Source organism: Fringilla coelebs, assembly GCF_963513975.1.
Source record: "Fringilla coelebs genome assembly, chromosome: 2".
In the NCBI taxonomy this organism is placed as follows: domain Eukaryota; kingdom Metazoa; phylum Chordata; class Aves; order Passeriformes; family Fringillidae; genus Fringilla; species Fringilla coelebs.
In genome coordinates, this window is record NC_140029.1 from 89,311,371 (window position 1) to 89,336,291 (window position 24,921).

Consider the following 24,921-nt stretch of genomic DNA (forward strand, 5'->3'; position numbering starts at 1 on the left):
AGGCCACTGCCTGCTGAGAAACAGCAGGAAATTTTGGTGGAAGGAGATAAGGAAACAGCAGTGGTAACTCATCTGGGAGCTGCCCCTCCTGCCCCAGGGCCCCTGTCATGGCTCTGTCTAGGAAAGACCTGCTAGCTTTGCTGGAAATGGAGCTTCTTCCCCGGACAGACATCACCCCAGCCCCCTGTTCTCCTGGCTGCTCCGATGGCCAGACATATCCTGGCATGACCAAGGTCATACCACAGGGATATTTTGCTCCCTCTTATGTGTATATGGCTGATTTACCCCACTAAAAAAGTGTTTCACAAGACAGCAAGGGTTTGAGGGGTTTTTTTCCTGTTTACAGCTTTTGGCCTATTCTGGTGTTTCAGTCAGGACAATCTAACTGTGTGTGTGGGTGGAATGCCTTTTGAAGTGTGTGTGCACCATGCAGCACCTTTCCAGTGGGATTTGAGCACCCACAGTGGCCCTTCTGAGAGATCACAGAGGCTCTCTGCAGCTGCTGAGCAGCTCCCCTTCTTGGGGACACGCACTCCTGATGTGAGCCTTGCACAGCAGACCCCGTTCTGAAGAGAGATGCTCTAGCTGTATGTCCTGGGTCCCTGGTCATCCAGGGATGTCTCCAGCACTCATGGCCTTTGCACACAGTGTTCCTGCAGTTGCACAGAGGCAGGGAGATGACGAGGCTTGTCAGGACTGCTGCCTCATGAGGCTCTGGTGTCCCCAGCACAGCTCTGTGTGTGGCACCCAGCTGTCAACACGCAGCCCACAATGGCACTGAGGCACTCCAACTTGGAACTGCTGTTTGGTCAGGAAAAAGACAGCCCTGCACACGTCATGGCCTCCACGAGGGGTGTGAGCAGCAGCCTGGCAGGGGGAATCTGGGCCACTTGTTGTCTTTCACACAGAGAACACCCTGCTCGAGGCAGGGAGCGAGGAGCACGCCAGGATAGGCTGTGCCGTGGGAGCAGAGCAGATCCCAGGAGACCTCCTACCAGGGTGAATTACACAGAATGATAGAATTGTTCAGCTCAGAAAAGAACTCTAAGATCACCCAGCTGTAACATCTGGAGGCAGGCAATCTGCTGCAGCTGGCCCTGCCCTGGACAGTGCAGACCCAACTATCTGTCCTGGAAACCAAAGCAGATCCATTATATATTCCCAACCCTTCCAGTTGGCCCAGACGTAGCATTTAATGCAGCATGGGGAAAGCTGATTAAGTAGCAATTTAACATTAATCAATAAAACGTGGTTAGACTAAACAGAAGTTATGTGATTAAAGAAGCATCAGAGATTCCACACAGATATGAGTCAGAACTTTTCGTTGCTTAGGAAAAGCATGGGCTCCTGCGTGGCGTCACTAACTGCTAACTAACTCACGCTGAGATAAAATGGCACTAATTGATCTGTTGATATGGGTGGAAATTATACAGATGCAGACATTTTGCATTTCTAACAGAAGTAAAGCACCCTGTCCAGATTCCAGATTGCTTTCCTCTGACCTTGAACACAAAGGTTCCCATCTGCAGCTACCTAAGCCATACCTGGCTATCAAAAAAGATTTTTCTGCCCGATAAGTTTAATTCTCCAATAGTGTTCTTGCAAATAATTCTTCCTTTTGCATTAAAGGACTTATTTTTTCCTCTTACATCTATTTTTATTTTCATTTTATGGGCGCTAGCACATACTTCGTCCCAGTGCAGTACATGAATTTGCCACACCACGCCTGTGTGGTCTCATTCTTTATTTACTCATTGTGTTACGTGACTGAATTGCCAGCAAAGATTCTCTGCAACTGTCTCCATTAAAGCTTAGTCCTCCTGAGATGGCTGCCTTGAACTCTGGGCATTTCTAAGCTTTGATTTGATGGCCAGTAGCAGGGCTTGCTTCCTGTCACTGGCCTCAAAAGAAGCACCCAGCCAGAACTGCGTGTTCCAAATCCCTCCAACACCTGCTTTGTAGTGGGCTGTCACTTCACCCCTGGTGACAGTAGCATTCACTCCATAATACACTCCAAAACACCAGATCACTTTTATTCATGGCATGGAGGAGCCAAAGCGACTAATGCAGAGGATGGCTGCTAATTCCAGAAATAACAAGGTCTGCCACAAGCCAAGTATACCTGCTGATCCATCTCTGTACCCAGGTAGCTAAATGCCTCTTCAGGACTAGGATTTTGCTTCAGCTAATGAATGTGAATACAACTGTGTGCCTCATTTCATTTGCAGCAGAAAAATGCCTATTCTTTCAAGTCAATAATTGCATGAGGGAAGACTGCTAGCATAAGGAGATTGTTATTTTCTTTCTGGAGGAATGAGAACTAACAGGGAAGTTAGTTAATCTTCATTTCCAATTACAAAAGCACAAACTTTAAATTCACTGTGTGAATTTAAGGCACAAAATCAGATTAGTTTCCCCCTGTGTATTCTGATGTATTCTGATTTGAGGATTCTAGCTTTCACACATGCAGCCTGGAAAACACATGTTTTGCATTTGTTTCCTCATAGGAGTTCATACAAAATGTCTAAGAGGGCTGCTTTTCTTTTTCTTATTCCCACTTCCCTTGATCTGCCTTCATGAGCTTTTAACATCAACACACTGGTAAGAAAAAGCAGGTATCTGGATTTATGGGAATGTGACCAGAAAGTACGAAAGCATAGATTTTTTTTTTTTTATATTCACTCAGCACTTTTTTAATCTCAGTCTGAGACATTCTTTGTTTTCTCTGAAGTCAGAGCTAGCCCAGGGAACAGTGGCAGAGTTCTCTGACGTCAGGCTCATTGTGTAGGGCGTGTTGTGATGTTCCAGAATTTGGTTCACAATTACGCAGTGAATTCTTTTTAGCTCTGCACTGACATCTTTACCTGAACAAGAGGGAAGGTTGTCTGCAGCAGAAAAGCGACAGTGCTAGAAGACCCATCACAGAGATACATTCTTTATCCTACATAATTACTTGGTGTATTAATCATGGGAGATAACAGAACTGGTGCCATGCCTACAAAAGCAGCAGTAAACAGGATTATTTAGCAGCCACAGAAGACCTATATATCTCTAAAAAATAAGAGCTAGAGATCAGTGGTTCAATGGTTGCAGCTGTGTAAGGAGTGAGATGCTCAGTGCTGGGCACTGCTATGGGTGGCATTTTCAAATGGTATGCAACACTGAAAAACCTGAGAGACTTTTTCCAATTGTATCACCTGGTTAAATAAAAGATACAACCTCTTTGTACGAACTTTACGTGTAAAATTAAAGATTTGTTTACACTGGATTTAAACCTTGGACGAATCTCTTCGCATAGCTCTCTAATGTGAGAGTTCTGCAGCAGCGCAGACTGGGAGTGTCACTGGTGTGGTTTGTGGCAGACTCACTCAACCTGCAAGTAAATTATCAGTACTGAAAGGTACCTGTGTTGATAGGTTAAGTCCTTGGAGCAGACGAGCCCCAAGTCCCCTGAGCATTACCAAATACAGTAATTCTCCAGGGAACTTGCAACAGTACGGGTATTAACCCCGAAATTAAGGCCAGATTCCAAAGTCAAATGCCATGATTGCACAAAGCACAGGAAATATCTTTATTGGTGTTCCTCCTTCGTGAGAGGCTCTGAAGCAAGAAGAACCCCAGCAAAGGCTGGGGTTGAAAATTACGTTGTGTTGGGCTGGGTCAGGCTGCCCCTGTTCTACAGCGGGCTGAGCCCCAAGCGAGCACTGGGATAAAAATAAAACCGATGTGCAGCACTGGCAATCCAACAAAGCAATTCATGTGGATAGTGTTTGATATAAACCAGCTAATAGTGTTTGCCTTGCAGCCAGTACGAGGAGAACAAGTCGCTTTTCTGCACGGTGGAGTCATCTGATGTTTGCTTTAATTTCTGGCAGATCGGGGCAGCGTGAGTCAGATGCTCTCACAGCTGGCTCGGCCGGGGAGGAGGCCAGCAGGGACCCTGACTCACCAGAGCCGCCGCATTCCTTCCGAAAATCCAGCTCAGCGACTGGAAGTGAAATCGCGGGCTGGGGGCAGCTCCAAGGTTAGCGAGGCGGGAGGAGCGGGGCTCTCCGTGCGGGGGCGGGCAGCGAGCCGGGCCCCGGGGAAAGCCCCGACGGACGCGTCTCGTCGGCGGGCAGAGCGCTCGCCCCCTCCCCGCCGCCAGGGCCCGGGGCCGCTGCCCCGGCAAGCCCCGGCCCCCGTTACCTCATTGCCACATTCCCCAGCGAGTGAGCTCAGCTGTGCCGCGGCCTCGAGCCTTTTATGGTCAAACAACTTTGCCTGGGCGAGGCTTTTTTCGCGAGTTGGGAGGAAGCGCCGGGGCTCGGCAGCTCCTCCGCCTCTCGCTGCTGCTGCTGCTGCTCCCGGCGGGCGGGCCGGGGCGGCCGAGCAGCCCGGCCCTGACAGCCCCGCCACTGCCGGGGCTGCACTTCCCGCTCCCCCTGAGGTGAGTCTCTTCGCTCGGCTTGGTGACAAAGCCCTTGGCTTCTCCCCGGGGGTGGCGGGGAGGGGTGCGGGTTCCTGCTGCTCCCTCCCGCACGGCTCTGCGCCTCGGACACAGCCCTTCGCTCTCGGTGCTGGCTCGGGGGGGAGGTGGTGCTTGGCCCTCCACACAAAAAAAAGCAGGTTCGTCTGTGTCTGTGTGTGTGTCTGTGTGTGTGTGTCTCTGTGTGTGTGTGTGTGGTGAGTTTTCTTCCGTGCCGGTGGAATGGAGGCGACTCAGCGCTCCCGCACAGCCCCGGCAGCAGCGGGGGAGAAGGAGGGGGTGCTGCCGGGCTCTGCTCGGGACAAGCTCTCTTTTGTGTGAGCTTGGATGACCGAGACACCTCGCGAGCCTTTTTCCAGATGTGCTCGAGAGAGGAATCTGGGGCCCTTTGTGCATGCAATTTGCCTAATTTATGAGTTTCTGGCTCCCTGGGAGTGCCCTGAGAAAGTACTTGCAAAGTCGTAGAACTTTCTAACGTTTTGAATATGTTTGCATAGCTTTTTTTTTTTTTCCTTCCCTGTTTTTCTTCCCTCCCTTGCCTAGGGAGGAGACAAGCCCAGCATCTGTGAGAGAAGTTAGTAGCTCCGAGTAACCCCCTCCCCCAGCCCGGTTGCTCTGAGGCTTTACCTTGCAGCTTGCATAGCTGATAGACTTTGCTCTCTTTGAAGCTTTGTAACTTTGGGGCAGGCTGGGAGAACTTTCTGGATGAAAAGCAGCATAATTCCTGAATCAGTTTAATCCGTTCTTAGTATTCTTGTTTGTTTGTGGGGATTTTTGTTGTTGTTGTTGTTGTTTTGGTGGAGTTTTTTTGGTTGTTTTTGGTTTTTTTGTTCGCCTCTGGCTCTCCTCAGTTGGGAGGAAGTTGGCCGATGGGGAAGTACAGATGTGATGTGTGGAGCTGTAGGCTCCCAGCGTGGTTGCTGCCAAACTGCCTTTACCAACAGAAGTGAAAAATGTCACTTGACTGTCTGCTTCTTCAGGTTCCTCCTGCTTTTGCTACCCCAGGAAAGGAGCAGAGCTGTTGAGAGTGGTGTCACGGCATCAAAGAAGTGAAAGCTGTCTCGATGTATAACAGATGGCAGACCCACCATGAGAGCTGGGAATTGACCTTCTTGCTAAAGGAGGTGTCCCTTGGTTCTGTCCTCCTACTTCTTCTTGCTCTCAGAAAGAAACGGTGTATGAGTCAACTTAGGTATCCTGACTGTGGCCTTTGGGGGCATCTTTCTTCATAGCTCCACTTGAGTCATCCTAAATGCTGTTAGAGCAGGTAGAAAAATCTCTTCCCTCGGGGTAAATGTGAGGATGAGAAAGATTTGAGATTAGTTCTCTTGGCGTGACACTCCCTTTCCCACAGCTCTCACTAACTGCGCCACAGGACCCGTGTGAGCTGTGTGGTTCTGCTAAGGCTTGGATGGCATTGGCAGCACCCCGGGGCCGGAGGGGGGGACTCTCTGCAAGGCCAGGCTTTCTCAGCCGGTTTGGTCTGTGTGTGGGTGGACTGATAACCAGCAGTGAGGATGAGCAGGGACAGCTGCTGGGTGGAGACAGCCCTGAGCAGCAAGTGCCCTAAGTGCGACACAGCCTACTGGGAAATGGGCTGCTTTGGGTTCAGGGAGATGGCAGCTGCTGGTTGCAAAGCCAGTGGGTTTTTTTGTAAAGCAGCTAATGTCCCTGGACTGTGTGGACTAACCCTGTGATTAGAAGTGACATTGTCACTGTACTGTTCTGCTCATAATCGTGTCAAATCTGGTAGAGCTACTGCCAAGTGGTTCATGACACCCTAGTGAAGTAATGGAGAAGGAGGCAAAAGTCTCTAAAAAAAGGCTGGAGGTGTTTTTAACAGCTTCTGAAGCTTGGTGGCAACTTGGTGCAGAATGGAGGGAGTTGGTCAGTCCCTTCTGACTGGCAAGTCTGTTGACCTCTAAAAGTTTGGAGGAATGAGGACAGACCTTGCTAATTACTCTTCTGCCTTGGCCCTTTCCAATTCTGAATCCAGGGGGAATGCTCAGCACAGCTTTTTGGCTGCTGCTTATTGTTGCAGCCTCATTCTCCTTTTGAAACTCCCAGAAGAGTTGTCCAAGTGTATGCATCTTATCAGCACCGCACAAAGGGAAGGAAAAGTTCAGCAGCACGGACTTTGTCTGTGTTGCCACATGCTGTTGACCCGGGGAGGCCGGGACAGGTTGCTGCTGTGTCGTGCCACTGCACGGAGCCGTGGGAGCGCTCACAATGGGGCAGGCAGTTCTCAGCAGCAGCCGGGGTTATCGGGGCTGGGCGGATGTTTGTGGCACCAGGGCTGTCTGTGGCAGCAGCTGTTATTGTCCGTGGCAGAGGCCGGCAGCGGAGGGGCGCTGATTCGGACATGCCAACGCGGAAAGCTGGCACGGCGCCCCTGTGCTGACGGCAGCCCTATTGTGCTGGGGTGTTAGAAGGGCCGTGGGCATGCCAGGCTTTACAACAAAGCGTCTGGCTCCATGGAGGCTTCTAGCACGGGGGAGCTTGCTGGCCTGGATCGCCGGACCGGGACAGTGCTAGGGATGCTCCGCTGCCCGCCCAGCCGGCCCGGCCGGGCATCCCGCGTTGGCGGGGCCCTCGCAGCCCGCGGGCGGGCGGGGGGCGGCGGCATCCGGGGAGCGCTTCCTGGCGGGGGCGGAGCGGAGCGGGCGGCGGAGCCCGGCCGGGGCAGGCAGGAGACGCGGGCTGGCATCGCCCAGCTCCGGGAGAGCCTCTCCCGCCCGGCCGTGCGGGCTCCGGCGGCATGGAGGGGCCCGGAGGTAAAGGGTGCGGGGTGCCGGGGAGAAGGGGCATTTCTGGCGCTGTCACAGGCTGAGCCCGAGAGGAACCGGCCGGCGTTATCGGGTGAAGGGGGAGAGGAAATGCTGATTCCACTTCTGGGGGCATCCTTTGGGGCGCGGCGGATCACCGTCCTTCGGGTCGCCACAGGTGCAGGGCTACAGTGCAGTGGAAATCTGGGTTTTCTCTGTTGCCAGAACCCATTCGTGGTTAATGCCATTCTGAGTTGAAATGGTGAAGTGTCATGGCTCATTCGTGCTGCCTCCAGTTTCTGTTCTTCCTTTTTTCCTGTGCTGGTCTTGTAAGCGCACTGCTCAGGCACCTCGGCCTCTGGCCTGAGTTAAATTCCTCTATCCCTTTGTTTCACATACTCTTCTCCGTTAATTCCCACTCTGGCCCGAGGATGACTTCATGTAGGTTTCCTCCCTCTTCTCTCCTGCTAGGTGCTGAGAAGATGGCCTCCCCAGGAGCCCCAGGGACCCGCATGACGTCCACAGTCAGCATCAACATTTCTACCCCTTCCTTCTACAACCCACAGAAGAAGTTTGCACCTGTGGTTGCTCCTAAGCCCAAGGTGAACCCCTTCAAGGCTGGGGGTGCGTCAGAGTCGCTGCCTCCACCTCCTGGTCCTGGTGCCCAGCGTGCTCAGATAGGGAAGGTGGGGGAGATTCCATTGCCACCCGTGTCCCTGCTGGCAGAAGGTAGGTCGAGGCTGGCATGGCAGATGTGAATATGCATTTCTGACTTCTCAGGGTGGGAGGTTTGTAGCTGGGTTGAAGATGAGAACAGGGGCATAACTGCTATAAGTGGTGGATATTCTTGCTGTAGAGGCTAGCAGGTTCCATAACGAGATAAATGGATTGGAAAGAGATCTCCAAGTACATAGTGTCTCCATTAGGAAAGGAGGGGGGAGGCTATCCTGCGCTGCACTGATGCTGGAGGAATGCAGTGGAATTTTCACAGTATTCCCTGGGTGCACAGTTGTGTAATGGCAGTCAGTTTTTGGCCAGCGTGTCTGAGAGCAAGTATGTTGCAGAGACGTTGACCCTGGTAGTGATGAATCACTCTTTTCTCCTTCTTATTGATTGGTCCCAGCTCAAGTTGGTTATCTCTGACTATCCTTCTTGTGGACTCTGCAATTGCCACTTTTGATGCTGGAAAAGAGAAGGGAGAAATAATTGCGTGAAGAAATAGTGGCAGTGATGATAAACAGGAAGTGAGACTTAGAGTTTAGTTTGTATGGCTTCTGCAGTTGGTACTTTTTCCTAGTGGTTTGGGTTGGGTTTTCCTGTGTTAAGGGACTTCTTGTTTCGCTGTGGTTTTATTACTTCTTTCTTTCTTTTTTTGTGTGGCCTTTTTTTGTTTCCTGCAGTGGTGGAGTGGTTTTTTTCCTTCAGTGTTTTGTTGCTTGGTTGGTTTTATGTCCTTTAGGATTGTTGTGTTACTCTGTAGTTTGAACACTTGATCAGCATGGGACCACCAAAAATTTCTGTAGGGACCCTTGGCTAATGCTTGATACTGCCTATTTCCCCAAGGCTCTGTCAAGTAAAAGGGTGTGCCTCAGTCAGGACACACAATGTTCAGAGAATGCTAGCTGCTGGTTTAAATTTATTTTCTTTCACTGTTCAGCAGAGACTTGCAACACTGATTTTTCCAGGCTAGTGTGCTAAGTTAGTGGGCAGCTGACCTGATGGTAGAAAGACTGTGCTTAGAGGTGAAAAATGATTAAGCCATTTTTCCCATTTCTGAAGTCACAAGGACATGCTGCCGCTTCTGCCTCCTGAAATTGTACCAGCTAAGTGTAATGACCTATTTCTTGTATGTTGTTGGCTGGAATCTTGTGTCTGTGGAAACCAAGGTCCCGTCGTGGGACCTGTCATTTTCTGCTGTAGGTGTCTGGATTAGGGATGTGTCTGTCAGAAGGTCTCAAACTGAGGCAAATACTGCCTGAAGTGGACAGATGGATGTTAAAAATTATTTTTCGATATACAGCATGAGTGGAGTGTTAGGTGCTGCTTGCTCTGCTTCCCCTGTTGTTAAAGTGGGCATTATGGAGTAACTAGACAGAAAAACTAGCAGAAGAACCATTTGTCATAAGCTGCTGTGTCATCACTGGGTAAGGGCTGCCAGCAAGACAGCTGAAGTACAGATGAGCCACCAAAACTCAGTCATGAGAGAAATGCATCTGATTTGATCCTCCTCTGGTGCATATCTTCAGTCCTTCTGTGCCTTTCTTTGCACTCCCCAAACAAAATGTAGTATGATACAGAGCTGTAGCAGTTGGACTGTTTGTCTTAAATGACAGGATGGCTGTAGGAATGTTATATTTAGTATTGATTATTCTGTAAATCTGGTGTAACAACTTTGTGGGCAACTTTCTTGTCCTGTGAATAATTCATAAAACAGGCTTTTAGTGCATGTGAAACAATGTGGCAGCAGATCAGGGTTTTGTTTCTTATGGTTTCGATAAACCAAAAGGCAAGCATGTACATGCTTGGTCCCAAACTGTAATTTCAAAGAAAAAAAAATTAGTATTACTTCCTTCCCCCAGCAGAATTTCTGCAGCACAAGAAGGCTTGCTTGGAAGAGGTGTTGCATACCAGGGCAGTTTATGCATTCCACAGGCTAATAAGATTTTGGCTTTCGTTTTCTAAAAGGGCAGTATCGTCTCCCTTAGGTTACAGACGAGAAGTCCTTATAAAGCCTGTTGACAACAGCTGGATATAAAGATGAGACAATTTGATTACTGCTGTTAAAGTTGCACTTGGAATAGCTGCAGTGAAAAGTTTGGTCTTTCACCCTACTGCTCATTGGGGCTAGCTGGGAAGAGAGGTGGGTGTCTGGAAGAAGGCAAGTGGAAGTTACACCTCCTCATCTTCAATGTTCTTTGCTGTGTGGTTGATATGAGGATGCTTTCTTCCCTACATGGTGAAGGGAAGAGGATTCCCATTTATATGTCCAGGTTGTAGTAGAGGATGGTTGGTTTTGCCTGTTGGTCATCTTTGGCAAATATGAATAGGTGCAAGCCAGTGGGGTTTTCTAGAAAACTGAAGTGCTCTGGTGCCTTTCAGCCTGCTTAAAAGGGTTTTAGAAAATTTCTCATGTCATAATGTATATTGAGTTTGAAGACATACTGGCCTCAAAAATCAAAGCTGGTTTTACCCCCCAGAAAAACAAAGACATTTCAAAGATTCTTTATACACATGAGGGGTAATTGGTCCAGCTTGCTTTTTTCCCCCCACTTGTTTCTTGTAGTGTTTACTATGCTGCTATGAGATGCCAGCTTATTTTTGTGGGAACAGGCTCTCCAGAGTCCTGGGTTGTCCACTGGCATTCCATGTATGCTACCCTGTGTTCAATAATCTGAGCCCAGCTACTGGCAAGAGAAGAGTGTGCTGGGGACCAAGGAATGAGACAAGATGCAAAATGAGACAAATGAGGAAGGAATGAGACAAAGAGCATAGCGAGATATGTTTCCCAAAAATACAACAACTCTGCCCAGTGACTAGTAGCAGCAGCTACTGAGGACAGATTAAATGATTATGAAAGGCCTTGGACAAGGTGAAAAACAGCCTGTGGAGTTCAGTTGTCCTTGATGGGTGCTGAGATCCCCTGAGTACAGGGAAACCAGTGTGCACTCGCTGCCCAGAAGGCTGATGGAATCCTGAGCTGCATTGAAAAGGGTGCGACCAGCAGATGGGGGAGGGATTCTGCCTCTCTGCTCCACTCTTGTGAGACCCCACATGGAATGCTGCATCTGGCTCTGGGGTCCTCTGCACAAGAAAGACGTGGACTTGTTGGAGTGAATCCAGAGGAGACCACAAAGCTGATCCAAGGATGGGAGCACCTCTTTTAGGAAGATAGGCTGGGAGAGCTGAGGTTTGTAAGCCTAGAGAAGAGAAAGCTCTGGGGAGAACTTACTATGTCCTTCTGCTGTCTTAAGGGGGTTATAAAAAAGAGGGAGATGGAGATTTTGTGTTCAGATAGTAAAAGGACAAGGGTTTTAAACTAAAAGAGGGCTGGTTTAGATTAGATGTCAGGAAGAAATTCTTTACTCAGAGGGTGATGAGGCACTGGAGCAGGTTGCCCAGAGAGGTATGGATGCCCCATTTCTGCAAGTGTTCAAGCACTGGATGGGGCCCTGAGCATCCTGATCTAGTGAGTGGCATCCTTTTCCATAGCAGTGAGGTTCAAACTAGATATTCTTTAAGGTCTCTTCAGTCCCAAACCACTCTGTGATTCTGTGATCCTGCTTGCTGCAATACCTTCAGGAACCCTTCTGGCTATGAGTAAGAAATGATCTGAAGTTGCTCTTATTCTCATTCTTCCCCACAGACCTGCCTCTGCCACCTCCTCCTCCACCTGGGGAGGATGCAAGCTTCTCAAACTGTGCATTTCCACCACCCCCACCACCCTTTGAAGAACCTTTTCCACCAGCCCCAGATGAAGCTTTTCCTTCTCCTCCTTCTCCACCTCCTCCTCCTCCTCCACCAATGTTCGATGAAGGACCTGTGAGCAAGGTTCCTGCCCCACAGGTGAGTGAGGTCCAAGGAAGTGTGGTGTCTGGGTTTGTGTGTGATGCTCTGTCTTCTTGCTACTGTCTGAGCGCAGCAGCAGGAAGCCCTGAGAACCTGGGAAGGCAGGAAATGCTACCAGCCACTGGACCAGCGCAGGTTAGGGTCAGCTGGCTGGGCTGCAGCTCTGTGGGCAAGGACCCAGGGTTCCTGGTGGACAGAGAGTTGAATGCGAGCCAGCAATGCTCCCTTGTGGCAGTGAAGGCCAGCCACAGGCTGGGCTGCACCTGGGAGAGGAGGACAAGGACAGTGGATACTCCTCCCTTCTGTGCTAGTGAGGCTGCATCTTGGAGGACTGCATCCAGTCAGGCTCTTCGATCTATAACCCCTCTGGAATACTGAATGAGATGCAATCCAGTGAAAGGTCACAGCAGCCTTTGGGGGTTGGAGCAGAAAAGGCTGCCAAGGCAGGGATCTGACTGGAGTCTGCAATACCTGAAGGAGGGCTGGAGAGAAGACAGATTCTTCTTACTCGGGCACAACAAGGGACAATGGACAGAAGTTGTGGCAAGGGAAGTTCCCCTTGGACAGAAGAAAACCTGTTTCACTCCAAGGGTGGCTCATTGCTGGCACGTGTGCCTAGGAAGACTGTGGAACCTGCATCATTGGGAATGTTTTGAAATCATCTGCATGGGGCCTTGAGCAGCCTGGTGTTGCTTGGGAATTAGCCCTGCTGTGAGCAGAGTGTTGGACAGGCATCCAGATGTCTTTTCCCACCTAAATCTGTCTAAGAGCTTCCTTGGGCTGTGCGTTTTCCCACTGTTTGTAAACCTTTGAGACTGTGTCCTGTTCATCCTCACCAGCTTTTTATCCATTCAAAGCAAGGAGCAGATCTGTACCACAGTTGAAAGTACCAAAATAAGCTATTGTAAGGGAATGATTCACCCATTTCTGTGGCTGCTCCTGTAACATGCTCTGCTCCCTTTTTCCTCATGGATGGCCGTGTAGGTACGTGGCAAGATGAGCAGCGTTGATCTTGAGATTGAGTCACTGTCTGTAATGTTGGATGACATGGAGAAGAATGACCCCTTCAAATCCCGGGTGAGCTGTCCAGAGTGTTGCAGGTGGAAGAGGAGGTGACTGGTTTGCTGAGCAGAGGTACTGAGAAGGGTGCTACTGAAGATTAAAGTATGTGGATAAACCATAGCACGGAAGTGTCGATGAAGGACTGGAAAACATGGATCTTTACAACTTGTCAGTACTGCTAAACGTGTCACAGCGTGGAAACCCCTTGTGTTCTGGGTCTGGGATAGCTGCTGGCTGATTCACGGCTATAGATGGCATATCTTCTCTTCCGCCTTGCTGATACCTGCCTGTTTTCTCTCTGCTGCTTCTCTTTACAGATAACTCCGGGATCTACAGGTTCTCTGGAGAAACCATTGGCCCCAAAAGCCCCTGTGGAAATACCATCTGCACCCAAAGATGCTCCTCATTCCTTTCCTTCCAAGTTCACGCCAAAGCCAAGTGGAAGCTCATCTTTCAAGCCCCCTGGGGTGGATTTGAACCCCACCCCAACCCCATGGGCTGCTCCACAGCAACGCAAGGATCCCCAAGCAGCAGTCCCTCCACCCCCCTCTCTCCCTTCTGCTCAGCCTACCCCTAAATTCACCCCATCTCCTGTTGCTGGCTCTCCTAAGTCTGTGTCCAAATCAGGTGACAGTGTTCCAATGGCTCCCTCAAATTCTACAAGATACCCTACCTCCCTTCAGACTCAGTTCACAGCCCCTTCACCTTCAGGCCTCTCCTCTCGACCACAGCCCCCCAATTTCACCTATGCCCAGCAGAAGGAAAGACCCCAAGTGCAGGAGAAGCCGCGCCCAACAGAACAACCTGCTGCTGCAAGAGACACGGTGAGGGAAGGAGCCCTGGGATGGCTGTCTTTGGATGGGCACACTGGGAGTGAAATTGGGAGGATGAGGGTGGGTCTGCCCCAGGCTATGGGAGGCTGTTATCCATCTGAAGGAGAGATGTAACAATAGAGATTGTAGTGCAGAGGGGTAGGACTTCTTGTGAAGGTGGGAAGACTCAGGCACAGTGGGTGGCAGATTGTTCCTAGAGATGAACAGAGAGGACCTGCAAAGGCTAGGGAAGTAGGTTAGTTAGTGACAAGGTGGGAGGGACTCTGTCTTTGGGATTTAATGTTTCCTCTTCCTGCAGCATAGACCCACAGGTTCCAGTGCAGATCCACCTAGGGGGAATTCCTGTCTGACAATGAAGGAGGTAGAAGAGCTGGAGAAGTTGACGCAGAAACTAATGAAGGATATGGAGCATCCACCCCCAGCAGAAGCTGCAACTTCTGGTGCGTGCTTTCAATGGACGGCAGGAGGATCAAGACTGTGATGGGTTTTCATCTCTCCTGATCCCTTTCCCCTTCCATTGACAGAGCTCTGTGGCTTCTGCCGGAAGCCCCTGTCACGAACCCAGCCAGCTGTGAGGGCCCTGGACCGCCTCTTCCACGTGGAATGCTTCACCTGCTTCAAATGTGAGAAGCAGCTGCAGGGGCAGCAGTTCTACAATGTGGATGAGAAGCCCTTCTGCGAGGACTGCTATGCTGTGAGTCACTGGGGTGAAAGCTGCTGGAGAGAACTGAGCTCACTGTGGTTGTTCTCGCTTGCTTTCCCTTCCTCCTTCCATCTTTGCTTTCTGTGGTGTAGCCTCAGGGGTGGGAGATTGGATTAATGTGTCTTACTTGTTTTCTTTGGGCTCAGAGCACCTTGGAAAAGTGCAGTGTCTGCAAGCAGACCATCACAGACCGGATGCTGAAGGCCACTGGTAACTCATACCATCCCCAGTGCTTCACCTGCGTGATGTGCCACACGCCCCTGGAGGGGACCTCTTTCATTGTGGACCAGTCCAACCAGCCTCACTGTGTGGATGACTACCACAGGTATGGAGAGAGCACCTGCATGTGGTGTGTGAGAGAGGGCAGATTCCCTCACACCTGCTTCTCTTTGCTGCAGCATGGGCTTGGGTTGCCCATGTCGTCTGTCAGACATGAAGTTAAAAATGAGTCAGCAAAGTATGAAGATGTGTTTCCACCTAGATGTTTATTATTCCTCTGCTGCTAATGCCACTGAACAGCACTGAGATGCCTCCCTTGAATGTCCCCATGGTGGTCATGGTCTCCTTCATGGTTCTGTGTTGCAGGAAGTATGCTCCACGCTGCTCAGTCTGTAGTGAACCTATCATGCCAGAGCCTGGAAAGGATGAGACCGTGCGTGTTGTTGCGCTGGAAAAAAATTTCCACATGAAATGTTACAAGTGTGAGGTAAGCCTGGTGGCCCCACTTCTTCCGTGTCTCCTGTGCCTATCACCAGCAACTGGGCACCTATGTTGTCTGTGCTGACCAGACATTGAAGTTGTTTTGAATTAATCTAGAGTGTTTTTGAAGTACGTTCAGAAAAAGATTTGACGTTCACAGGCATGAACACAGGGGCTATGCAGGGTTGTTGTATTCTCTAACACCTCAGTGCATCAGCTGTTTTTAGGAGGGGAACTTGCTGGGATTGCTCTCCCCTCAAAACAGCATCCCCCATTAGCACCACCAAGGGACAGAGCAGTGGGCTGTGAGCGATTGTCCTGACCCTGAGGGGGCATTTCTTATGTCCTTGAATGCCTTTACCCTGTTCTTGGCCATCACTGAGCTCCCTCTTTTCCTGTTTAGGACTGTGGGAAGCCCTTGTCCATTGAAGCAGATGAGAATGGGTGCTTTCCTCTGGATGGGCACGTGCTGTGTATCAAGTGTCACACCGTCCGCGCTAAAACAGCGCGCTGAGGAGCTCGGAGGGGGCATTCCCTCGAGACCCCCGCACTCAGTACTCCTCCCCTCCCTGCAATTGTCCTACCCCTCTGCCTGACAAGGCAGACTGCTACCAATGGAGACTATGCCAGCACAGTTTTTCACTCATGTAGGATTCACTGCTCCTAGACTTCACTCTGCACACCCACCAAGAAAGGACCTCTTCTCCTGCCACCGCTTCCTGGCCACAGCGTATTCCAGGCTGGGGGCTGTGATCAAGGTGAGTGCAAAATCACTGTTCCCTCAAGACTCTGGAGGAGAAAGATCAGACCTCCACCACCGCCTGGTGGAAGAAGCAAGAAGAGCCTGGTGGCAGGTGCTGGGAAGGGCTGAGAGCATTCTTCAGTTCCATGGAGCCAAGAACGATGATTTAACTTGAGAAGGTGGAAGCCTGCCTCTCGGCAGCACTTCTTTTATTTTATATCTTGTGACACCTCATTATCAGGATGTCTTCCTCTGCCTGCTCCCTCACCTGGGTTAGAGTGTGGAGGCATAAAGTAGTGGGAATCTGTTACTGTTGCTGGAAAAAGCTAACCTGCTATAGCTTTTCTGTCTCTAATGGATTTTACTGATTAACTGTCTTGTCTTTTTTTCCCTTAGCCAGATTAAACTGGCAGTGTTTGAAATACTACTCTGTTTCTGAGTTTGGAAACTTTATTTTAAAAAAAAAATCTTCTTCCCCTTCCCAAAATGAATTGTTTCCCAGTGTGGTTTCTGGACAGCCAGGCTGGGAACCAGAGTAGCAAAGCGGTCCAAAGAATGCATGTTTACAAATAGAGGCCGTCAGAAGGACGGGCAGCACATGGTGAGGAGGCGTCTCAGTGCGTGGATGAGGATTCAGCAGACTGAGGAATGTCTCCTGTTCCAGTAGGGTTTCTTTCACGGCTGTCAGTGAAAGCTGCGGTGTAATTGCAATGTACTGTCTGGCTCTGAGCGTTACTGCACCGAGCCCCATTTCCTGGACTAGAAACTGTCTCAAACTGAACAAGCATTTTGAATAACAACACTGTCCAACCACTGTTTGCATTCAATAAAATGTGTGGGTTTTTTCCATTAACCTGTGTCTGCTGTGTTTGTTCAGCCACCCATGAGAGTTGCTGTCTTTGGCACTAGAACTGCCTTTGCACAGCTTTTTTATACATTGCCAAATGTATATAAGGCTATTCCACCCAGCCTCCAGAGAGCAGGAGTCTGAACATGGCCTTTCTCTCTCTACCTCTTAGTCTCCTTTCCAGACTTCTATTTTTCTGTGCCTGAAGAGTAGCTCTTGTTTAAAACAGTGCAAGACTGCAGTTCCATACAGCAATGTTGTAGTCTGCTTTCCATATCACTCAGAGGTGGATATTCCAGGGAAATGGAAGTGGATTGTAATAAAAGTGCACACTTTGTTTGCTTTGCCCCTAACTCTTGCTTTTCAGAAAGTGTGCTTGATGTTTATGGTTCTAAGCAATGGTACTGTGACAGTCACTGCAGGTGAAACTTCTCTTTGTGGTAAGAACCAATGTTTCTGCACTTCAGAGACCTGAAACCTACTCTTGATCTCTTGCCAGTTTGGGGAAAATCTTTAATGACTCCTTGCAAATTGATCCAGTAAATGTCTCGAGGCTTTCTATAGAATGAGTAGAGAAAAAATCATCCATTTATTTTTCTTACTGTAGTCGTTGCTAGTTTGTAGGCATTGTTGTGAGAGGCTGTTTCTGGACCATGTTATTAAAAGTTTGTGCCCACAAACACCAAGGAGTGCAGGGAAGAACAATGCTGGGATAGAGAAGCAGTAATTCTGCTCCTCCCAGAACTATCGGAGGACCATAGCCTTGGTGTCTGGGTAGGAGACCAGGCCAGTGGAGTCAATGGGAATGATTACCTTGTGGGTTAAAGGGAAGTTTCCCCTCTGAGGGCATGGGATGTGTAGGGGGGGAGATCAAAGGCAGGAAACAGGAGTGATCAAGGATGGGAAGTGCCATGGGGAAAAACTGACAGGAAGAAGGCGCAGAAGGAGGTGGCTGCACGTACACAGTACACTTGTCTGGCCATGCCCTGTGTGTCATCAGTGCGATCTGTCCTGCCTTCGTAGTAGCTTTTATTTTGTTGCTGTTCTTTGCGTGGAATCTGTTCAGTGCAAATGGATCTGAATGTCAGCAACTGGACAGACCTGAGTGCATGCATACTGTGTGAGTGTGTATGTCCTTCTGTTATTGCCAGCAAAATCAAGTCAGAGTAGCTGGTGAGCAAGGTAAGAGATTTGAGAGCCAGGACATGGCATGGCTGGCTAAATGCTGTGAAGACCTGTGGGAGTGAGCTGCTCAAGCTCTCAGGAGCCACTCGTGAGTCTGGAGACCAGCTGAAAGAGTGAGTTTGCATCTGAGTGTGAGGACACTGGGAGACCAGGGAATCCTGGAGCCAGCTGCTGGGTAGAGCCAATGGCTGAAGCTAACTCCTGGAGGGCTCCAGGGTGTGTGTGTGCACGCCCACCACTGCAGCAGGGCTGCAGGCCTTGAGGATTTGTGTAACCTGGTGCCAGCAACTGAGGAGAGCAGCTCAGGCTCCAGGGCTTGGAGCCAGCTGCAGGATGGCTGGTCTTGGGCACTAGAGGGATCCATTGTGTACATGTATATGTTTCCCTCTAACAGGTTCATCCTGATCAGCCAGAGCTGGGAAGAGGATTAGGCTGTTTGTGCTGTGCTTGCATGTCTGCTCTGCTCTCTGCCTCCGGCCAGTCATGAACGGTGTGCGCGTTTATAGACGTGCACACATTATAGACTCGGGGATTTTCTGTGCATGAGTGCCTATTGGGAATACGTGCTCAGGCTTGCTGCTGGCTGTACCCTGAGGACATGGAACTGAACAGCCTTTTCTCTACCAGGCCAGCTGATTCAGCAGCTCCGAACACTTGAAGTTGGAGGGGACCTCCCTGCTCAGAGCAGGGTCAACCACAGCAGGTTGCTTTTTAATACCTTAAAGGATGAGACCTGGATAATCTGTTCCAGTGTTAACAACTCACTGTAAGTTTTTCTCACCTTCAAACAGAATGTGCTGCATTTTGGTGTGTTCTCACAGCTGCTTCTTTCACTGGATACCACTGGGGAATGTCTGGCTCCTTTTTTACTCCCATCAGGTATTTATAGACAATGATAAAAGCCACCCAAACATTCTTCTCTTGAGGCTGAGCAGCTTTCAGCTTTCTCAGCCTCTCTTTGCATGACAGATGCTCTAATCCCTTCAAAACCACAGTGGCCTTTCACTGGACTAGCTCCATTAAGTTTATATCCTTTTTTTTGTACTGGGAACCTCAGAATTGGACACAACACTTCAGGTGTCTCACCAATGCTTAAATAAAGAGGAATAATGGCCTCTTTCCAGTTACTGGTGATGCATTTGCTGAAATGCAGCCCAGGTACTGTTGTCTTCTTTTGCTAAAGGGCTCAGGTGCAACTTTCTCTTCACAAGGACCAGCAAGTCCTTTCTTCCAAAGTTGCCTTCTAGTCCCCAGCTTGTACTGGCACCTGTGACTATTTCTCCCCAGTCGTGAGGCTCTGCCTTTCCCTTGGTTCAGCTTCCTGAATCTCCTCTCTTCTCATTTCTCCCCTCTGTTAAGGTGCCTCTGTGTGGCAGCACAAATATCTGATGGATCAGTCACTCACTCCCACTTCCCTATCACCTGCAGTGAAAAGCCAAAGTTTACATGTGCGTGACACAAGCTCATAGTCTTGTGTCAGCCTCATCAGGGCTTATCTGCTACCTTGGGTATCTGCCAGGTGGCAATTTTACTGGCTACCTGTACTTCATGGTTAAGACACCTGTTGCTAAGATTGATACACTAAAAACTCAGAGCTTTGTTTTTCAGCTCTCTCTCTTGCTATAGTTACAGTGACTTGGGTAGCCATGGTCTGTGTTGAATAGAAACCAGCTTTCTTGCATCAGGTTGCAGTTCTTTGGATCTCTGCTTCTCAGCCCTCCTGTCATCTATGGTTAAGCAAGGCCTTCCCAGAAGCAGCAGTGTTAATTTATAGCCTTAAGAATTTAGAGCATTATACAGTTATGGAAACACTGTAATCTCTAGCAAGTCAAATTGCTGAATGTGTAGCACTCACCTTCACCAACCTAGACTTGAAAAATAAATCTTGAGGTAGCTACTCTTCCCGAGTGGGAGAAAGAAAAATTCTCACTGATGTTCCTGAGACTTTCTCCTGGACAGTCTAGTCTGCAGGAGAAAGAAATACTACTCACACGTCTTTCATCAAACACAGCACTAGATGCTAATATTTATGATTTAGGAATGATCACAGGATCTGTAGAACAATGGACTCGGATGTTAGATAGATATGCCTGCAAATGGGTTTAAAAAAAAATCTGAAGTGATCAGCTGCAAAGGTGTCCTTTAATCCTAATGCAATTGCACTTCCATGTTACATCTGCAGTTAAGTGGACAAAGACCATTGGCTGAAACAAGATGGATGTAAGGACCCTGCTGGGACTCATGATATGTATGCTAAAGGTCTCAATCACATTTGAAATAAGCCAAAGAATTCCAACACAGCCTGCTCTGCCACAGGTTTATTTACAAAATATTATTTACAGACTATAACTGTCTTGAGATCTGATAAATAATAACATTTCCTCCACAGAGAAGGAGTAAGACAGACCACCTACACATTTTTCTGTTACAAATACCCTATTCCAGCCAAACAAGACTAGTGTCTCTTTTAAAAAGGGGCAGAGAAAAATGGATATGTATAGGCTTTTCTGTCCACAGCATAAGAGAAGGTATTAAGCAGTTTGGAGAGATGTAAATCTCCCCAATGAAGTGTACATGTGCAAAACAGCAACATGCTGAGGTGATGTGATCGCACAAGTTACAGCGGGGTGTGCTTCTACTCCCAGTTTCTCCTCCAAAGAAAGAAGTACACCACAGGGTGGTGTTCAGGCAAGAACAGCTGCATTTAAAAATATATATGCCTTACCAGCAGCCTTGTGAAGACTGAATAGTTTGTTCCTGATGCAAAATAAGAAAGAAGGGTGCTGAAGTGAGAAGGAATGTATGCCAAGGAGTGAATGAGCCCTGTCTCTCTCTACCTGTCTGTATTCTTGTGCCTGCTCCCTGAATGTCCCAGTCTATCTTGAACCCTCATCTCCAATCTTAAAACATTATCCTCCACCCTCCACCCACTTTGCGTTTCATGTGATATACTGAGGGTCTGAAAGTCCAGTATGAGGACTACAGGGCCTACTTAGCGCTGCACAAAGTGGACTGCAGAAAACAGAATATTTTCTCAGACCAGTGCTCTGAAACATACTGATGGCTGCTGTAGAGCTAAAGCAAGGGGGAACAGAAATGAGAGCAGGTGGTGTTGCCTCACGAGCTTTTTCAGTTCTGGTTGTTTTGCTTTGCTTGTCCAGTCACTCATTTGGAAGCAATTGCCATAGGAATGATTCCAAGTGATATCTGGTAAGGATGGGCATTTTTCAAGCTTAAGAATGCAACGACTGATCACTCCTTAAAGCCTTGGATGCTGCACAAGATCCTCTTCTGGTGGCCTGGAAGTGACACTCCCATCTGTTTCAAGTCCCTGAAGGAAATGCAAAAATAAAGGAAAAAATGAATTGATATTCTTGTTCCTTAGGGACAAGGGTGTGGGTAAGGGCAGAAACAGTTACTCAGCATTAGCTCAGAAAACTTCCTTTTCCTCAGTGCCTCCTAGTGCACCTACCTTTTCCCTAGATGGAAGAAACTCCTAGATATTCCTGCCCTTCCCTGGCTACCTCTGCCTACCCAGTCAACTGACCTCTTCTACCTTGTGGCTAGGCCTGTGCTCCCAGTAAATCAGGACTTGTGATTAAATCAGCTCTGTGATAGGGGCCATGTCTCAACCCTTCATCAGCAGGTCTGTGCCTGCTAATTTGTTTCATGTAACTGCCCTGGTTGGAGCTGGCTGAACATCCCTGACAAAATAACACAGCTGTGTTCTGAGTCCTTCTGAGGAGCCCAGAAAGATTTGCTCTATGACACAACAGTGCCTGGCTGATGGAGTGGGGGGGATATTACTGTCTATATGGAGTTTGTGGCAAGGAAGTTATCCTACAAAGTCCTGAGAGAGTGGGGAGACGGTCAAGTTAGAGATCTGTTGACCATCTTTTCTTTCCCTTTGCTGTTTGTGTCTCATGTGAGTTCAGAGCAGCTGAAGACTCCTGAAGAGCCTCAAGCATGGACATGATAGTTGGGGAATTAGTCTCACAGTTTGGGCTGCTCCCAGTTCTGGGCTGATTCTTCCCTTTTAGGTCAAGAAGCCAGTCCACTTCCATTTAACTGCACGGAGAAGGAAGGAGAGAAGCCCTCCAAGTAAATATGAGTGCCTGTTGAGATCGCACAGGGATGAGCACAGCAACTCAGCCAGCCTGAGGTCCCTGTGGGAGCCTGGCTTGCACTTACTCAGCAGTGAGCTCCAGAATGGACTCCATGGTGTCCAGGCCGGCAGTGCGGAAGTTGGAGATGTAGCGCTTCATGCGAATGGATTCCAGCCACTCGGGGATGGACCGGTAGGGGATCCCATCAGATCCACTGCAGCTGGGGAGACGGAGTGTTACCCTAGGGACACAGAAACCCTTCGTAAGCCAGGCAGCCACCTGAAATGGACAGCACTGGGAGACAGCAACCAAAGGGGAAGCAAGCACCCTCTGCCAGGGCTGAGCCAACTAATCTGCCCTCTGCACAGTGAGGCTCTGCCCTCTGTCACCAGGAGACAGAGATGGCCACTATCTTCTACACACGGAGCTCTCAAGGTGCATCTTTCCAGTCTGCATGGCTCTTACTGCCTCTCCTCCTGCTGGGGACAGAGAGGTGAAGTGTCCCAGTTAACCCCTCCTCCTCCGGTGACTGCCTGCTTACCTGGGATCAAAGTCTGCAACAGGCCGGAGGAGCTGGGGACTTGAGATGAAATGTTGCAGCTGTGCCCGGATTTCCTGAAAATGAGGCCGCCTCATCCGATCGTGTGACCAGCAACTCTTCATGAGTTCGTAGAGGATAGATGGGCAATCCACAGGCGGGGGGAGCCGGTACCCATCCTCTAAGCTTTTCATCACCTGCACAAAGGACACAGAGAAATCTGGCCAAGAGCAGAGAGTGCAAAAGAGAAGCCAGAGACTTCTGGGAGCAGCCATTCCCCACTTCACAATGTGCAGTCAGGGAGGGGTTGGTGTAGATTACACACGTATGACACAGGGTTTGGGCAGCATGGCACAGGACCAAAACACCTAAGGGATGCCAAAAACTTAAGTGGCATATGCATGTGTTTTCAGTCCTTTACTAGTTTAGCTCCCATTTGCCACCCAGGACATGTTCATGAGAAGTGAGGAAAAGCGAGAACCAAATGGTCCTGGCACAGTGAGAGAAGAGGAACCAGACTCTGAGGAATAATTTGAACAGCATGTGCTGAGCCTAGAATAAGACCAGACATAATGCACCAGAGCCAGAGGAAGGAGAAAACAAAGTATCCCCAGATCCAAATGCCATGGCTGACTTAAACACTCTTTAATTTGGCTTCTTGCTGTAGACACCTCAATACTTATCGCCCTTGACTTGGCGGCACTGATTTTAGGCAGGGAGGGAAACACAGTAGTTAAGCGTTCAAAAGAAATTTGAGACTGCAGGCTGAGGTAGATCTACAAAAGTTTTTTCCCTCATGCCTCATTTATCTTTTAAATCAGCTCTTGAACTCAATGGCTGTTACCTCTTGATTGGTCATGTGCCCATATGGCTTGTCACCAAATGACAGCACCTCCCACATGACAATTCCAAAGCTCCAGACATCACTGGCTGAGGTGAAAATGCGATGAGCAATGGCTTCTGGGGCTGTCCATCGGATAGGAATCTTACCACCCTGTAAAACAGCAGAAACATGGTGTATCCAGCATATATCAAGTTGTATTTCTCCAGTGTTTTCATGCAAGGACCTTACAAAGTGGTTCCGAGATTGAGCCCACTTTATTTGAAGTGACATGTAACCACCCCAGGGAAATTTCTCAAAAGGAGAGAAATATTCTTGGAAAGTAAATGAGTTTAAGCCCTCTGTTCAGTTGAACAGTACACAAAATCTCTGCTGTGGGAGTAAGAGCCTGACACCAGTCACAGCCCTGCTTTGAAGGACATCACACATTAGAATTACTGGAACTTTCATCGAAAGAGACATGGAGATGACTCTAGTCCAAAACTCTGATCACAGCAAGGCTATCTTCAAAGCTAGTAACTGAGTCATTTAGTAACTGAGTCAAAGAGATCAGACCTCTTATTTTGCTTCTCATTTTAACACCACAGTCCCTCTGAATTTCTTAGCAAACAAAATCAACCTGGACTCCAGGGACAAAAGCACCACCTTCTGAACCATCCACAGCACGACTTGCAATTTTACTACAGATTTTCCTCAGAGCCTACAGTTAATTGACAAGGCTGAAAGACTGGATTTGCATTACCTTGGTTTCATAGGTTCCCTCTGCATCATTCTCCAAAATTCGGGAGAGACCGAAGTCAGACACCTTGCATTGGAGACTGCGTGTTACCAGGATGTTGCGAGCAGCCAGATCCCGGTGCACGTAATTGTGTTCTGAAAGGTAGGTCATGCCAGAGGCTATTCCCTGCAGCATGCTCACAAGCTGCACAGGGCTAAATTTTTCCTCATTCTCCTGCATGGAAGAAGAAGTGAGAGAAGTGACATCAATCCGCTTGGTTTCTAGTCAGTGACCTTATCAACATACAAAAGTGGGCAGTGGTGAGCAAGCAAAAAGGCAATGCTGCAGCCCAAAGGCCCCAACAGGTCCTCACTAAGGGACTGCTGCTGGTCTCCAGCCATCATTAAGCAGTTGCATTTCAACTATCAAAGACGTCACTCTCGTCACTGAACAAACTGGATGGCATTAAGCTTCTGCTGCTGACACTGGAAATGTCAGTAAGCAGAAAGTAAGCGGATGTCTGGATCTTACTTCTAGTCTTATTTTAGGGTCCTAAACCCAGGACAAGTGCAAGTTCTGGCAGTACACAAGCCTGTTACAGATTTGACTTTCTCACCCGGAGGAAGGTATCCAGTGCTCCATTTTCCATATACTCAGTGATGATCATCATTGGCCTCCCTTGAGGAAGACAAGAAGGTTTCAGCCTTTTTCAAATTCTACTCATACCTTTCAATGCTCTCCATATCCCCCAATACAGAGAACCATATCCCACCCAGCTAACACTCCACAGCTGGCTGCCCCTTCTCCTTACACATCTCCCAATGATCTTGTACTCCTCCTTGTAATGC

At 48.9% G+C, this 24,921-nt stretch overlaps 2 protein-coding genes across 4 annotated transcripts in view; one reads left to right on the plus strand and one right to left on the minus strand.

Moving 5' to 3' along the window:
• Nucleotides 1–4,314: 4,314 nt before the first annotated feature.
• On the plus strand, nt 4,315–16,685 carry ZYX (zyxin). 3 transcript variants are annotated; one of them, XM_084226667.1, is made up of 10 exons: nt 4,315–4,429; nt 7,705–7,962; nt 11,597–11,796; nt 12,784–12,876; nt 13,179–13,685; nt 13,993–14,134; nt 14,219–14,388; nt 14,544–14,722; nt 14,983–15,103; nt 15,500–16,685. In XM_084226667.1, exons 2-10 carry the CDS (start codon nt 7,716–7,718, stop codon nt 15,608–15,610), a joined length of 1,770 nt encoding a protein of 589 aa, XP_084082793.1. In that variant the 5' UTR covers nt 4,315–4,429; nt 7,705–7,715; the 3' UTR covers nt 15,611–16,685. The 3 variants fall into 3 exon arrangements, with proteins under 3 accessions (XP_084082793.1, XP_084082792.1, XP_084082794.1); XM_084226666.1 differs by lacking the exon at nt 4,315–4,429 and adding an exon at nt 7,146–7,242; XM_084226668.1 differs by lacking the exons at nt 4,315–4,429; nt 12,784–12,876 and adding an exon at nt 7,146–7,242.
• Nucleotides 16,686–21,122: 4,437 nt separating this feature from the next.
• EPHA1 (EPH receptor A1) overlaps nt 21,123–24,921 on the minus strand; it is a gene marked incomplete at both ends in the record, with an annotated part of 32,854 nt that continues 29,055 nt past the window's right edge. The window contains 6 exons of the mRNA XM_084225422.1: nt 21,123–21,201; nt 22,062–22,217; nt 22,518–22,711; nt 23,359–23,508; nt 24,098–24,307; nt 24,690–24,751. Coding sequence (XP_084081548.1) covers nt 21,123–21,201; nt 22,062–22,217; nt 22,518–22,711; nt 23,359–23,508; nt 24,098–24,307; nt 24,690–24,751 — 851 coding nt within the window. The remainder of the gene's footprint in view (nt 21,202–22,061; nt 22,218–22,517; nt 22,712–23,358; nt 23,509–24,097; nt 24,308–24,689; nt 24,752–24,921) is intronic.

Bases quoted from the DNA above. Each gene is read 5' to 3' on its own strand.
- ZYX (XM_084226666.1), top strand. The intron at 11,797-12,783 runs GTGAGTGAGGTC...ATGGCCGTGTAG, and splicing joins GCAAGGTTCCTGCCCCACAG to GTACGTGGCAAGATGAGCAG. The intron at 14,389-14,543 runs GTGAGTCACTGG...CTTTGGGCTCAG, and splicing joins TCTGCGAGGACTGCTATGCT to AGCACCTTGGAAAAGTGCAG.